The sequence below is a fragment of the Alligator sinensis genome, unplaced genomic scaffold (genome assembly GCF_000455745.1).
Source record: "Alligator sinensis unplaced genomic scaffold, ASM45574v1 scaffold163_2, whole genome shotgun sequence".
NCBI lineage: Eukaryota > Metazoa > Chordata > Crocodylia > Alligatoridae > Alligator > Alligator sinensis.
This window is the reverse complement of record NW_005842499.1, coordinates 679737-694921: the sequence shown is the minus strand read 5'-3', so window position 1 is coordinate 694921 and position 15185 is coordinate 679737. Positions and strand designations below refer to the sequence as shown.

Genomic DNA, 15185 nt, shown 5'->3' with positions numbered 1-15185 from the left:
CTCCAGTGTCCACATCATTAATGAAGATGTTGAACAATGTAGGTCCAAGGACAGAGCCTTGAGGGACCGCACTGGTCACAGGGCACCATGATGATTGACTTCCGTCAACCACCACCCTCTAGGTCCAACCACGGAGCCAATTCCCCAGCCAGCAGATCGTGGTGGACCCAAGGCTGCAGAACCTTGGCCTCGGATGGGGAACTCCCTTCTCATCAGCACAGAGGCAGAAAAGGATCTTGGAGTCGCTAGTGATTCCAAGATGAACATGGGGCGCCAATGTGAGGACATGGTCAGTAAGGCTAACTGCACTTTGTAATGCATCCATAGATGCATCACGAGCAGGTCCAAGGAAGTGATCCTCCCCCTCTATGCGACATTGGTCAGGCCAAAGTTGGAGTACTGCATCTAGTTCTGGGCACCGCACTTCAGGAGGGATGCGGACAGCATTGAGAGGGTCCAGAGGAGGGCCAATCACATGGTCAGGGGGCAGCAGGGCAGACCCTACGAGGAGAGGCTACGGGACCTTAACCTGTTCAGGCTCCACAAGAGAAGGCTGAGAGGGAATCTGGTGGCCGTTTATAAACTTACCAGGGGGGACCTGCTGGGAACGGGAGAGTCCCTGTTCCCCCGAGCACTACCAGAACTAACTAGGAATAACGGCCGTAAGTTGATTGACAGTAGGTTCAGGCTAGACATCAGGAAGCACTACTTCACAGGGAGGCTAGGATCTGCAGCCAACTTCCAAGGGAAGTGGTGCTTGCTCCTACCCTGGGGGTCTTCGAAAGGAAGCTAGATAATCACCTACCCAGAGTCATTTGACCCCAGCATTCTTTCCTGCCCATGGCAGGGGGTCAGAATTGATGATCTGCTCAGGTTCCTTCCGACCCTACCAACTTTGAAACTATGAAACACCTGCATATGCAGTGCATGCAGTTTGCAGCACTGCAGATGGGTCTGCAGTGCCACGGACCACACGTGCGCACTCATGTGGACGTACCCAAAATGACACAAATGAGATGTCAGGCAATGTCTGTTTCTACCATAAAAGTGTGAGCTGCCCACTGATAATTTTCTCATTCTGTTTCTGATCTTGGAATGGTAAAGTAGCCAAGGTGCTCAAATGTTAGTGATTTTCAGTGTCCCTCTGGAAGTGCCTTGTATGGGCTTAAATTTGAGAAGGCAGCTGTACAGGAGTTTATACTGACTCCTTTGTGAAGATTTATATTAGGCACTCAAGTTAAGTCTCCCTAAATTATTAGTGTCTTAAAAACTTTGGACCCTAAATTTGAATGCAGTTATTTAATATTTTTATTGTAACAACACTCAGGGATCCCCATCAGAGATCAGGGGTCCTATGTGATAAGGTACTGTACAAACTATAAATGTTCCTTGCTGACTTTGCCTTATTTGCAGGGGAGAGGGGAGGAAGAGGAGATAGATACTAGGGGCAGTGTGGCTGTTTCAAATTTCTATTTGAGTTATGTTAGTAGTAAGCAAACACATGCAACTGAAATATTCAAATATACATTTTCCCCTGAAGTATATATTTTATTTAAGCTTTCTTTGCTAAGTTTTTATAGTGTAGATTACTTCAGTGGCCTCAGCAGATAGATTTGGTGTCCTGACTCACCCAACTTGACAATGCTGGCAGGTTTTTTTTTGCTGTAGTTGTTTTGGTATTTTTAACTATAGTTCTCTCACTGTTGAAAGAAAAGGATTATTATATACAGTATTTAAAACAGTGGATGATTGGACATGACTCGTACAATACTGTGAAGTAAAGATTGGTCTTGGCCCCATGTACAGGTTCTATTCAAATAAGTTGAATTCACCTACACTTGTTAGAAGTATTACTTACCAAATTGGAGTTGTTTTCCCTCATCTACAGATTTTCTGCTAGCCTTTGCACAATTTTATCTCAAATTAGTTTACGCAAATTTAAGTTTTTCTTTTGGGAATAGGAAAATTAACTTTGATTCTTTTATTGAAAATATACCATCAGTTAGGAATTTGCCCCATTTTTTATAATGAAAAAAGAACCAATTAATGATAGGAAGTCTAACTTCTCTGAATTCTTCACTGCTTCAATTATTCAGTGATTGAAGTAGAGCAAACAAATGAGTTAGGATCATAAAATAAAGGATCCCGCTTAAGCGCATAAGTAATATTTGTTCTTGATTTATAAGTCTGGCTGTGTGTATAGCAGCTTTAGTAGATGACGTATATTTAATTCTCCATGCTGGAAGACCATGTGATGTCCAGCCAGATATGATGTTTGTGGTTTTTCTGAAGCTCCAGAAAATTGCAGCTAGTATTAGTTTGCATTAATCTGAAAATTACTGCAGAATTCACTTAACGTTATCACCAAAATTAATTCTCAAAATTGTAGAATTTCACTGGCCACTTTAATGTATCATCTCTCTGAAATCTTTTTTATCGGTACAAGAACTAATATTTGCAGGTATAAAAATCCAGTGACTTTCTTAACTATGCCTAATCTGATCCTTTTTTGTCTTTTTTCCTTAAATGACGTAATGAAAGCTGTTTGAAAAAATCATCTTTCTCCTGTATTCTGTAGATTTTCTCTGGACTTGTAGGATTGAGAAAGATCTGCAATCATCCTGATCTTTTCTCTGGTGGCCCCAAGGTCTTGAAAAGTGTACCAGATAATGAGATAGATGAAGTGGATCAGTTTGGATATTGGAAACGTTCTGGAAAAATGATAGTGGTAGAGTCACTGCTGAAAATATGGCATAAGCAGGGTCACAGAGTGCTGCTGTTTACTCAGTCAAGACAGGTAAGAACATCTTAGAATCATATAAGAGTAGGGCTGGAAGGGAGCTCAAGATGAGATCATCCCTATCTGTACCATTCTTGACAAGTGTTGATCTAACCCAGGGGTCAGCAACATTTTCAGGAGACAAGCCAGAATGACCAAAGTCAGTAGGTCGGTGCTAGGACCCATCTGCTGCATGCTACTCAATGTCTATGTGCAGCAGGGTGTGGGCAAAACACTGGCCACATACATACCGCATAAGCAAAGCCTAACACCACCAAAGCCCTTGCTTTACAGGCTGGAACCTATAGCTCCATGGGCCCGATTCAGCCTATGGGCTATAGGTGTTTGACTTCTGGTTGAACCTGTTCTTAAAATCTATGGGGACAACCTTATGTGCAGCGATAAGTTTACTAGATAAACTTAACACAGTTGTGTATTAGAAAACAAAATTCTGGTGCCCCTGAAAAGTGTCAAAGATGAAACATTCCTTTAGTTTCTTGTGTTTGGTAACTGGAGACTAGGGGTGTCTGTAGGTGTGTGGGGACGCTGCTCTGGTATGCTGTAATTACAGCACATCAGAGCAGGCTCGATTAATCGGGTCTCCTGGAGCATGATAATTAACCTGCTCCTGCAGTCTCCATGCCTCATGCATTCAACCCCTGTGCTTCAAAATGGCACTGGTGGGGGCACTTTAAAACTCATCAAATGAGCATGAGTTAAAGTGTCCCTGCTGTCATTTTTAAGCATGTGGGACGCTGAATACATGAGACACTGCAGGTGCTTCAATTAGAGCACTTCTTGAGCCATTCTGATTAAAGCGCCCCTCCCACCCCTAAGCATGTGTAAAGATGCCCTAGATGTCTATTCCATCCTAATGCTTAGAGGGACTTTATATGCTGAGTGTAGTTAAATATATTTTGGGTAAATGTTGCTCTCAGGTTTACCAGTGTACCTCCAGAATAATTCCTTTTAGCCGTTGGCATAACTGAGTTGCATTTGGTTCATAACAACAGTACAAATAACTATGTAAGATAAGGAATTGCAGTTAATGGATTTGGTATTGTCAGTCAATTTCTGACGGGGGGTGCAATTTGCTACATACTGTGAATGAGGTTAGTTTGCCCTCTCTTAGAATTGTACTCTTATGCTGTTCAGTGGGAGTTCTAACCATTTTAGAGAGTTTGAGTTTGTTTGGTTTTTGTTTTTTTCTTGGAAAGGCCTGAACTGGCCATTTAATTGCCATTGTGGTTAATACCAGAAATGCTTATGACATGACATGCTATTCAGTTAAATTTCATGCTGGGATTTCATTAGAATCTTTCTGTAACAACAGATGCTACACGTCCTTGAAGCATTTTTGAGAGACAGAAACTATTCCTACCTCAAGATGGATGGTACTACAACAATCGCATCCAGACAGCCTCTTATAACAAGATATAATGAGGTGCGAAATTGCAGCCCTCCCATAAATTCTTACCAGTGATTGATGCTTGAAGTCAATCAAAATAGACTGCTTTTAACTATTTGCTCTGGTGCATTTGAAAACATTTCTTCCATTTCGGTAGTTACTATGGCTTAAATCTCTGGGTGGGTAGGATCTCTCAAGCTTTTGGAGTTCTGGATCAAGACAAACTGTTTCTCTTGAGGTAAGGAGTAAGAGAAAGAAATTGCCATTTTTTTCCCTAAATTGAAGCTTGGTTCTCTGAACATAGCTGCAGGAAATCAGTTTCTAGCTCAGGAGGAGCTAGCTTAAACTCAGCGCAGGTAATATTGAAGCAACACTGGTGGGAAGGGAGGAGTGTTTTAAGCTCTACCATATCGCTATTCCTCCATTTCGGGCTTGCAAGCGCACTTGTCAAAGCAGAATGAAGCCTCTGGACCCAGTTTTGCTCCTCAGTATATACATATGACTGGGAAGGGGCATCATCTAAAAATGCTGTCTTTGTTCTCTAGGTCCCTAAAAAATTCAACTTCTCTTTCCAGATAAAAATAATGCCAAAATAATCCATGCATGTGTTAGCTCCACGTTAGATTCCTATAGCTTACTGTACCTAAAGCTGTGTGCAGAGCCTCCAGCTAATAGGGAATGTGTCTGTCTCCTGCATGATCTACAGTGCCATAAGGACACCTACCACCTACTTCACTGGTTCCAAGCTACCTTCTGGTAGCAGTGTAGTACCACGGTCCAACTTTTCTAAGTAATTAATAAGTCAAACTCTAACTACATTAGATCATATTTTGATCTAATGACCTGCTGTAACAGTTGTATTTCTCTGGGACAACAAAGATCACAAAGCCCAGGATGAAATGTGAGATTTGGGGACAATGTGTTCTTAACTAATATAATCTAAGTATGGAATTAACTTCCAGCAGATATATGATGAAACAAGAGTGACTAAAATTTTCTTTAAAAAAAAAAAAAGATTTTCAGTTATAGCAAGAATGTTAAATGTTAAACCCTGCAAAAACCCAGAATGAAATCCTTAAGAGTGCTGTTTCCAGAGAGTTTGTGGTATAAGTGCACATCATGATTTCATTGTGAATATTTGAATTGGATCTAGACTGCAGATTAATTTTGGTTTTCTACTTCTATGTTACTGGCTGAAGTGGACCAGTCTTTCTTACATAAAAATACACAATTGGTCTATGCAAGAATTAGCAGGAGAAAAGTAACATTCTACTTTGATAATTAAGCTTTGCTAAATTCTGTCTTGTATTGCATGTGTTACAGGATAAATCCATATTTATTTTTCTTCTTACAACTCGAGTTGGTGGCATTGGAATCAACCTGACAGGTGCTGACAGGGTTATTATCTATGATCCTGACTGGAATCCCAGTACAGACACACAGGTTGGTGTTGCTTGGTTCATCATGTTCTATTTAACAGCCAAATTGAAAAAAATGGGTGTTGAAAGAGGAGGAGGCTTCTTAAATTTTTTCCTGAACTATCTAGTGAGCTTCAGGACATGTCTACGTGAGATGCTTTACACGCAGTAGACGAATCTACTGAGCAGTAAAGTGTCACGGTCTACTGAGCAGTAAAGCGTCACATATGTATAGCATTTACAGCACAGTAAATAAGGCTACTGCACAATTATCTAGTACCTGTAAATACAGGCACTTACTGCACAGTACTGCATGTATATACACTGGGAACAAATTTGCTCCCAGTCAGCCTAGGCAGCAGGGGGGCACAGGGGACAGGGAGCTTTCTGTCCCCAGTCCTGGTGCTGCTCAGCTTCTGGCTACCCCCAGGAGTCAGGAGCTGATAACCGCCAGGACTGGGGATCTCTCTGCTCTCTATCCTGGCTCCCAGTACAGAGCTGGAAGCTCCAGAGAGTGAGTGCTAGGTCTCCAGAGCATCTTGGCGCAATGCAGAGCTGGGAACTCCAGCACTATTCCCTCTCCACAGTTCCCACCTCCACACCAACGCAGAGCTGCTTGAGGAGGCAGGTGTGTCTGGGAACCCAAGCAGGGCAGCTGCCAGTGAGCCCTGTGCCCCCACCCCCCCTGCTCTGTTCAGCAGTGGACTGGACAGGAACTATCCCGCAAGCAGGGCAGCTGCCAGCAAGCCCCCTGCCAAGTGGCTCAACAGCATCAGCAGCAACACCCTCCTCCCCTTTTAAAGCACGTAAAATGTACATTAGTGCCATATCCTCAGTGGAAGTTACCGTTATGCTGGTACTGTTGAAGAACTGGTCTTATCCATGAGTGTAATAGGGCTTTGAGAATTCTTGCCCCATTTGAATGGTTGAGACTGTAGGAACTTTATTCTTTTAATTTGGGGCATTTTTTTTAGCAATTTCATAGTTCATTTTAGTCAAATATTAAAATAGCGTACATATCTCAAAACTAGTTCAAAATTGCTCTTTCTTCTCAAGTTCATGAGCTGCCTTCTGTAAATTCATCATTGAAAACATCAGGGTGTGTATGTTAGTTTCCTTTTTGTAAATGTAGTTTAATTTTCTGTTTGCTGGGCGGAAATAGGACTCCAGTCAACTATCAGCACAACTCTTTGAAAATTCTTGCACATACATTCCGAGTGATCCAGATTGTTCCATTTAGGAAATGCTTCCTAAAACCCCATGAGGAATTAGGAAGTCTTCTTACTAATTAAACTGAGAAAAAAGAAAAGGCTTCTGGACAATACGTGAATAAAATCGAGCTAATGTATGAAATGGATCTTAATTTGAGACATGGTTATCCAAGGGGCAACATTATCCTGCATTAACTTTTAATTCTAACTATTGGATAAAGTGCTTTATCACTTTAGAACCAGATTCTTAAAATTGTTTACCTCTTTTTTTGAGCTGTCTTTCCATCAGCGAAGAAATGTGGTTATTATAATCTCTCAAACTGTGCTAGTTTCCAGAGTACATTTAGAACACATGTTGGTGCCAGTAGTTCACTGTGTATACAGCCCTTCATTTCTGAAAGGTAGTTTCCACTAAATAAAACTTCCATGCTGTAGGCTCGAGAGCGTGCTTGGAGAATAGGCCAGACGAAACAGGTGACTGTGTACAGGCTTCTTACTGCAGGTACAATAGAAGAGAAGATTTACCACAGGTAAGTGGTACTGATATTCACTGATAACTTAACTGTCCTAAGCAGGTGAATTTCTGTTGGAGCCCCCTTTTAAAATTCTGCCACCAAATGGGTAATAAGGATTGAAGGATTTGATAGAATTATGAAAAAATGTAATCAGGCTCATAACTTTGTTGAATGTAGCAGTAATGTTATTATCACATTAATACACACACACACGCACCATATTTGCCTTTTTTTAAAAAAACAGCTGTTAGAAATTAACATTTACGTTTTATGTGAGGAACTGATAACTGCAGTTTCTGCCATTTAAGCTTTGGCCAGGTAAAAGCAAAAATAAACTCTGTGCAAACCACAAGGAGCAGAATACAGTAATTAGCAGACTCGGCTCCAAGCTGCTGCCACTAAGTTAATTACGACAAGGAAAGATTTTTTTTCCCTTTGTTCTGCCTTAAAAAAAAAAAAAAGTGTATATCTTGTTCTGGGGTTGAGAAAATACAGTATTTTTCATCAGCAGATCTTAGCGCATTGTTATTATACCATCTCTACAAGCAAGGACACTGAAGCACAGGAAGATAGGATGACTTCCACACTGTCCCTCACCAGGCCAAGAGCAGAACTAGTAGTAGGAGACAGGTTTCCTTAAGCCCACAGACCAGCATTCACTTCATAAGCTGTATCTCCTCTCATTGATTTCTATGGGAGCAGTTAAGCAAATGCTTGTTGCTCATTTTTTTGCCCCTTAGAGCAGTTTCCATACTTAGTGAATCTTTACGAACACCATTTAGTACTCCAAAAAGTGTGGTGCCTTTAGAACAAAAAATACTTGAATGACACTAAAGTATGTTACTTTGCCAATATTAAAAAAAAACTGTTTAGCAGATCTGCTCCCTGAGGGTGTTCAGACATAAGTCCAATGACTTCATTACCAAAGACGGGCTACTGTTCTTATTATTTGTTAGCTGTGCAAAACCAGAGCAACCATGAATTAGTGAACTGCATTCTGTTAATTCTGATGGGCTACCAACAGGTTTGTTTATACATTTTTCAGTCAGACACATGAGCACAAACAGACACAGGGTGCAGGAGTCAGGATTTAAAGTACAATTTAAATATTATCAAACGTTTTATAAATCATTTTCTTGTCTGCCAAAATCTGATTTCAGGATTCAGCATTTATTAAAACCTTTTAATACAGCTGATTCTCTCATTAATATTGCATCCAAGGCCTTGTGGGTTCTGTGTCCCTTCCCATATACCTAGGTGTACTGTCATTCCTTCCCTGACTTGAAACAACAAGATTTCTAGAATTTTGCACAGTATGTAACTTGTGATCAGTAAGGAAAAATAAAAAGAATGAAATAAATAGTTACTCTGAAAATATTAAAGTGAGCCAAAGTCATCAAACAGATGGCTGTTTAACATTTAGATATGTTTAGAATGTAAGAAACATATCTAGTATATGTACAGGCAACCCCCGCTTAACGCTGTTTCACTTAGCGCTATTTTGCTATATTGCTCATTTGAAACTAATACCTGGTTTCACTTAGCACTCAGCAAGTTTTGTTATAACGCTTGTGGTCGCCATCTTGGGTCATTAAAAAACAATTGCGGTCACCATCTCGGGTTGTCAAATACTTTTGGTTTCGCTTAACACTCATTTAGCTTAATGCTTATTTTTTCAGGAACCAATTAAGAGCGCTAAGCAGGGGTTGCCTGTACCTGTAAATCAAGGGTGTCAAACTCTAGTCCTAAAGGCTGGATGAATGACTCAAGGATCAGGCTCACAGACCCTTCCCCTCACTTCTACCCTAGCATACTGAATCCAGCACCCACTCTAGCCAGTCTGGGACCTGCGTTGCATGTGGCACAAATCCTGGAGTGGGTGGAAAAGGTACTGTGTGCAGAGCAGTCTGCTTGGGGACATGTAGCATAGATCACAGCCTGTACCACACACAGCACCAGCTCTGGGAACCGCTGCACATGGCACCCACTCCAGCCAGTCTAGGACCTGCACTGCACCACTGCACATGCAGGCACTATATGTAGTGCGGGTTCCAGACTAGAGCAGGTACTGCAGATTCACATGTAGTACAGTTTGATCACAGTGGGTGCTGTATGCAGCATGGTGCCAGCTCTGGCCAGTCTGGAATCTGTGCTATACGCCCCAATTGCTCCAGGATCCATGCCACACATGCCAACCTGTATGGCACAGTCCTGGATCAGCCAGAGTGGGCACTGTATGCCTGGGCCCTGCCCATGGGAGTGGTCTGGCATGCACCATGCTCCATGTGGTCTGTTTAGACCCAAGAGCAGCACTGAGAACCAGATCATGAGCCCTATGGGCCATAAGTTTGGCACCTCTGCAATAAACCCCTAACTTTTAGTTTTCCTCTCCACTAAACTGTCTTCTAAATAGTTAGCATTATTCATGTAAATTCAAAATGATAGTACTTTGACATTACCTGGCTACACATTTCCCTTTACAATAATGCCCTCTTTTTAAAATGCAGATAAATGAAAAAGAATATAATAAAATGCCAACAGTTTATTGAGCTCATTTCCCAATTGCCTTACCACGCAGACACAAAGTTTCCACTGCTATTTGGCTTGTATCCCACCAACAAACTTTGGTTTGAATGACCCTGACCACACAGAGGAAGTGGAGCCTAAGGGTCTGAACAGTCATCAGAGTTATTTTCAGAACACTGCAGGGAAGTAGTGAGCCTCAAGGAAATCACCTTTTGTTGCCTCAGTTTCTTTGTCTGTGAAATGCAGATAATACTAATAATCTTCAGAATCCTTTGGGAGGCTAAATTGGGTATTCTAATCTGCTTTGAAATGGAAAGAATTGTATTACTGTACTGGGGTCTAGTTCAAAACCATGCTAGTCAGAAATGTGTTTGAACATAGATTTTTCCCCACATGGTCCTATTGGGGCCTAACTGTGGTATGGACAAGAGGAAAAGATTTCAAGAATCAGTTTGCAACCCAAATAGGTCATGTCTGCTTTGGACGGAAAAAATTGCTATAAAAAACCATACAGGATAGATGAGGCATAACTGCAGGGATGGGTTAAAGCTAAACAAAAGTCTAAATGTACCACTGCCAAATATATCGGTCTGGCAGCTGAGCCAACTACTCCCTAACTCCGATTTTTTTTTTTTAATTTGTTATAACAGTAGAAATTATCTAGTCTATGCCATCAGATGCTGTCGGGCTCTATGCTGATGCATTGCCTCTTTCCATTTCAGCCCATTCAACCAACGTCGTGGTATTAAAATATAATCATTCTAATGGGCCCCCACTCTTTCATTGAGCTTTACTGTAGTGTATACCAGATTTTCAGTTTTAATGTACAAAACATTTCTAGCCGTGAAGTTTTTTACAACTTAAGATAAGTGATGTCTCATGGGACATTTCAGGATGGTGGCTACCCAATGTGTTATGGGATTGCTGAAATGCAATAAATTCCTATGGTTAACAATTTAGTGGATTGTTTAAAAGTTACTATAACTCAGATTGTCTCTGTAAAGCAAGCATCTTCCTCCTACTGCTTAATTGTTCTGTAGGGTAACATTTGTGTTGACAGAATTTCTCTTTGAGTACTTTATTCGATAGTTAAACATAGCTAGATATTGTTTCATATAATTGTATTTTTTTCCAGACAAATCTTCAAACAGTTTTTAACAAACAGAGTGTTGAAAGATCCAAAACAAAGGCGATTTTTCAAATCCAATGATCTTTATGAACTTTTCACTCTGAGCAGCCCAGATGGGTCTCAAGGAACAGAAACTAGTGCTATTTTTGCAGGTATGAGAAATATTTTTCCTTAACTTGCACATGATTTTTATACAATGAGACCATTCAAAATGTTTAATTATTAAAATCAATTTCATACATATAACAGGTACTGGGTCAGATGTTCAAGCTCCAAAACGTCAATCAAAACGAAAATTTGCAAAGCCACCTGATAACGCTTCTGAAAGTGGTCTCCATCTTAAAGGACACATTTCATCTAAATACAGCAAGCCCTCATGTTCCCCCTCAACAGGACATCTAACTAATTCCTCTGAAGGAGTTGAGGCAGTTGGCAAAACCAAAGGAAACTCTGATACTTTTAACCCAAATTATGCTACAGAAGGTGACTCACAAGTACTTCATAATATGGATTCATTGGTTAACGGTGAAGACAAGAGTTTAGACACAGTTGACAGGTCTGTGTTACAGCCACTCCCAGGGAATGCTGGGACTCCAGAGAACCTTGGATTAATTAGTGAAGTTCATGGAGCACCTGGTGTAAGTATTGAGAGGGGAACCGACTGCTCACAGGAAAAGCAGAAAGCAGATTTTGAAGTTGGACAGTTAGGTAGTAATCATTGTAAATGCACCTCAAAAACAAAACACAGCGTAGATATGCTGGCACATGAGGGCTGCAAGAATAACCAAAAGAAGTCAAAAAATAAAAAAGATGCCAAATTTGAAGGGGAACGTATCTCACATCTAGTAAAAAAAAAACAATACAGGAAAGAGGACAATGAAGAGAAGGAGGATGATCAAAAGAAGAATGATGATTATGTCTTGGAGAAACTTTTCAAAAAGTCAGGTAACCTTTTTATTCATTTGTACAATGCCAGTTTAAGAAACGTACATAAAATCTACATTACTGGGTTGTCGTCATTTTGAGTGCTAGTAACTCTAATCCAATAGAGGGTACACAGTAGGGCTGTGTGAAACTTCAGTAGCCAATTCGATTTGGAGGAGATTCGGCCTGATTCAGCAGCCGAATCTCCAAATCGAACCGGGAAAACCATTAAAAGGTCTGAATTGATCCAGAAGCCTCCAAATCAGTTTGGAGAAATTTGGGGATTTGACCTTAGACTATACAGGCAGCAGTTCTCAATGACACTGGACACAGCTGCCTCCAGCTGGTCTGTTGTGATGGGCAGAGTGGGGGAGGGAAGGGGCATAGAGGGGGTAGGGACAAATCAACACACCCACAGCAGGGGAAGGATTGGGGCTAGAACAAGCTGCCCAGCCAGGACGGAGGACGCAGGACCTTGGGGAGAGGGGCTCCTACCACTGCGCGCTGCCTGTCCGAGAGCTGCTCTTCCAATGACTCCTCTGGCGGCTCTCGCCATTGTTCCAGGAGGGCATGGGAGCAGGTGTTGCCCCTGGATTTGTTTGGGGTGAGCTGGGCCGGGCTGCCCTCCGGGAGGCTAGCCTTAGTTGCCTACTGCTGGGCTGCACTTCATGGGGCAGGTGGAGCCAGGACTGTGCTCCAGGCGGCTAGCCCCAGCTGCAGCCTGGAGTGCAGCCCGGGTTCCGCCTGCCCCGCAGAGTACAGCCCAGCAGCAGGGGCTTGCTGCCCAGACCGCAGCCCTGGTTTCGCCCACCCTGCAGAGCGCAGTGGAGCGGGATGTAGTGGGGGCTGCAGCCACCCTAAAATTCCCCGTAGCCCCTGTGCTGGCCCCGCCCTGATCCGGGTGGTTGTGCTCACCTCCATGCCCTGCCGCTGTTTGCCCAGTTGGGGTGGGGCAAAGCCAGTTTGTCCAGGTGGCGCAGGGAGGCTGGAGCAGCACTGTGCACCGTTTGTCTGAGGCATCACAGCAGCACCATCCCGCAGCTCCCTGTCCCAGCTGGACAAGCGACAGGAGGGCATAGCCCCTGCTCCCTGCATTTTCCAGACAGACAGGGGAGTGCAGCCAGGCCCGGCCTGGCCCACCCCGTGCAGATCTGGGGGCGCACATCTGCTCCCGTGCCCTCCCAGACCGGCGGCGAGAGCCACCAGAGGCGTCACTGGAAGAGGAGCTCCCGGACCGGCAGCACACAACGGCATGCAGTGGCAGGAGCTCCCCTCCCCAAGTCCCACGTAGGGCATTGATTTGCCCCCCCACACACACACACCCCTTCCCTTCCCCCTGCGCCCACCACAACAGATTTACCAGCTGGAGGCCACTGTGTCCAGCGTCATCAAAGACTGCTGTCTGTATAGTCTATGGCCGAACCTTCGGATCCAAATCAGCCAAATCGAATCAGGACAGTGATTCGAATCACCGAATCAAATCACTGTACCTCTGAATCGGCTAAATCTGAAGCAAATACTTGCTGCTTTGCACAGGCTTAATAAATAGGACAGCAGTATTCATGAGCTCTGATGTTCTAAAGTTACTGCTTAATCAAGAATAGTATCCTTCAAATTGACAAGATGAATTAGTGCGTGCTCAGAAATATAGCCAAACTAATGGTAACTGGGAGAAGTATAAATGCATGAATTTTGACTCCAACAGCACTAGAAATATTTTATTCCCAATAGTATTTCAATTCACTTAGAGATCTATTTCATTTCAAGTGACTATAGTGAACTGTTTAACATGTCTACCATATATAAAAATGGATAAGGTTGAAAAAAACGACTAGCTGCTTCTTCCTTGTATGCATCTCGTTAGGAGTACACAGTGTTATGAAGCATGATGTTATTATGGAAGCTTCCAGTCCAGATTACGTGTTAATGGAAGCCGAAGCAAACCGAGTGGCCCAGGATGCCTTAAGAGCCTTAAAGATCTCCCGACAGCGATGTTTAGGAGCAGCTTTTGGTGTGCCAACCTGGACAGGCAGCAGTGGTCTATCTGGTGCCCCATCAGGAATAAAGTAAAATTTAGTTTCCACATTTTTTGCGATCTTTAATAGTGGGGGTTTAATAGGTTGGTTTTGTACTGGCTAATGTGTGCTGGATTTGCATCAAAAACTTTTAAAATATTTACTAGATGAACTATAATCAGATTTGTCAGATTGCCTAGAAGTATTAATTTTGTTTAAAATTTTCAAGACAGTTTTTCAAGACTTTCTTTTCAAGTGACTTAGACACTTAGAAAAGACATTTGCAAGTGGGGCTTCAGTTCCCAGATCCTTTAAATGTTTTTGAAAATTTTCCCACATCACAGAGTAGAGATGAGAATAAAATTAGAATTACTCAGGGGTCACTATAAATTCATGTTTAGCCTGTGAGTATACTGCTTTCATATTGTTAATCCCTCAAGCTAAGTAGTTAAATGAGAGACCTTCAAGAAGCATGTAGGAACTCCAGTATGTATTTATGGAGTTTACCAAGTGAAATCCTTTGGTCTGTCTTGGGTCTGTTCTGAAAACTTGAGGAGGACATAGGTGGTTTTCAGTGGTGACACATAGGGGGTGCACGTGCACCCTGTGAGAGCACTGATGCACCTCCTGACAGGCAGCGCTCCCCACTTAGGTGATGCTCGCCCCTACAAGCACCGGCCAAGGAGTGGAAGCGCCAGGTGAAGTGCCGATGGCACTTCCGGGAGCACCGCTCATGCTCCCCGGTCAGCAAGATCAGCCGCAGGGGGGACCCCTCTCCCCGGTCAGCGAGATCAACTGTGGGGGGGGGGCACATGCCCCCCCTGACTCAGGTGGCACCAGTTGCCTGCGATGGTTTTGTACCATCTTTCATAGGCACAAGTAGGGGCAAGTTGAAGAACTATCATAAGCAGGGAACCTGGTTTTCCCTGATTAAAAAAAAAAAAAATTAATTATAACAAATTCTCTGAGGAAAAACCCCCAAATCCATGAATAAAATTAAAGCTTCCCCCCCCCGGCCCTGCTGCTACCCCTCACTCCCCCCACAACAGCCCCCCACAAACAGATGTACAGACACACACTCCAACAGGTAAGTATGTAGGGGAAAGGGAAGGGGCTGGGAGGGGCCATATCGAGAGTGGGGGGGAGTGTGTGTGTCTGCCCACTCCAAGGAGCAGGGCCAGAGAGGGCAAGGGCAGCAGTGCCCCTCTGCCAGACACACACAAGCCACCTGGCCAGCCAGAGGAGAGGGGGTGTGGCTCC

The 15185-nt window shown here is 43.0% G+C and overlaps 1 protein-coding gene across 2 annotated transcripts in view; it reads left to right on the top strand.

Annotated features, from left to right (window-relative positions):
- Positions 1-15185, top strand: part of ERCC6 (ERCC excision repair 6, chromatin remodeling factor) — a 77477-nt gene that overhangs the window by 56883 nt on the left and 5409 nt on the right. The window contains exons 12-18 of one of the 2 annotated variants that reach the window (XM_014523502.2): positions 2579-2797; positions 4113-4223; positions 5511-5630; positions 7252-7346; positions 10993-11138; positions 11236-11931; positions 13775-13976. In XM_014523502.2, coding sequence (XP_014378988.1) covers positions 2579-2797; positions 4113-4223; positions 5511-5630; positions 7252-7346; positions 10993-11138; positions 11236-11931; positions 13775-13976 — 1589 coding nt within the window. The remainder of the gene's footprint in view (positions 1-2578; positions 2798-4112; positions 4224-5510; positions 5631-7251; positions 7347-10992; positions 11139-11235; positions 11932-13774; positions 13977-15185) is intronic. The other variant, XM_025212985.1, reaches the window with a different exon arrangement.